At 64.7% G+C, this 1,067-nt stretch overlaps 1 protein-coding gene across 1 annotated transcript in view; it reads right to left on the minus strand.

The window, feature by feature from the left end:
* VOLCADRAFT_64591 (uncharacterized protein) overlaps positions 1-1,067 on the minus strand; it is a gene marked incomplete at both ends in the record, with an annotated part of 3,142 nt that overhangs the window by 504 nt on the left and 1,571 nt on the right. The window contains 2 exons of the mRNA XM_002954212.1: positions 15-131; positions 429-703. Of these exons, the coding sequence (XP_002954258.1) occupies positions 15-131; positions 429-703 (392 nt within the window). The remainder of the gene's footprint in view (positions 1-14; positions 132-428; positions 704-1,067) is intronic.

A 1,067-nucleotide genomic window follows, 5' to 3' on the forward strand; every position in this document is an offset into this window, starting at 1 on the left:
CACCTTCTCAGCACCATCTCGTGCCCCCGGGCGTCATTGGCTCTCAGCACTCGGCCGCCCTCGTCCGCCACGAACAGACCGGGGCACGCGGACATCAGCTCCTGACCCACATCGCTGTCCACCGCCACGTCCTGAAGTGGAGGGCCCCGGGACGGGGGAGGGGGGCGGGGGGAGGGGGGCGGGGGGTTTTATCCGTACATGGACACGTCGCTGTCAGAGGGACAGGACGGGGAGATCGGGAAGCAGTCGGCTTGCGGGGGGAGAAGACGAACACCACCGACCGGGAGAAGTACACATGTACATACATACATACATACATACATACGCATGCACGCACAAGAGGGCTCGGAAGGCAACGAGAGAGACCAGGAGACCGAGCCCCAACGGAACCGCCATGTCCCCCCTTCCCTTCCCTAACCGCCACCCACCTGGATCACGTGTACGACAGGCTGCAGGCGGTACCAGGCCGTTGCGACGGGGGACCACTTGGCGTGCTCCTTACCCCGCCCCTTGGTGGCGTGCGCCTCCAGCTGGATAGTCTGACCGGGGCGCAACTTGGCAAGAAGGATGTCGTCGTGTACGGCACGTGGTTTCGGAGTGGCGGGGTCGGCAAACAGGTGTGCCTGCCCCGCAGCGAATCGGCACGTGGTTTCCTCGGGCAGCTCCGAGCCCCCCGGCAACCACTCCAACTGCCCGGAGAACACTGGGGTTGGGGTTGGGGTTGGGGTTGGGGTTGAGGGGAATGGAGCGGTACCGGGTTAGTGGGGGGTCAGGGGCAAGCAGCTCCCGACGTGACTCGAACCAGTGCCGTGTGTGTATTACCCCTATCTCCGGCCCCGGGGCATGGCCGGAGCGGAAGGGGGGGTAGAGGACGGAAAAGCCGGTGAGGGGAGAGAAGGGGAGTGGGAAGGTTTTGCGAACTGCAAGGGAATGACAGGTATGCACAAGGCGGCCTCTACCACCCCACCGCGTTCTTAGGGCCTCGTCCCAACTTGATGGACCCCCTACTGGCTCACTGTCATAGCCAAGGTACCCTGTGGCCACTACTCCCCTCCCCCTCCCCCGCC

Source organism: Volvox carteri (genome assembly GCF_000143455.1).
Source record: "Volvox carteri f. nagariensis unplaced genomic scaffold VOLCAscaffold_41, whole genome shotgun sequence".
Classification (NCBI taxonomy): domain Eukaryota; kingdom Viridiplantae; phylum Chlorophyta; class Chlorophyceae; order Chlamydomonadales; family Volvocaceae; genus Volvox; species Volvox carteri.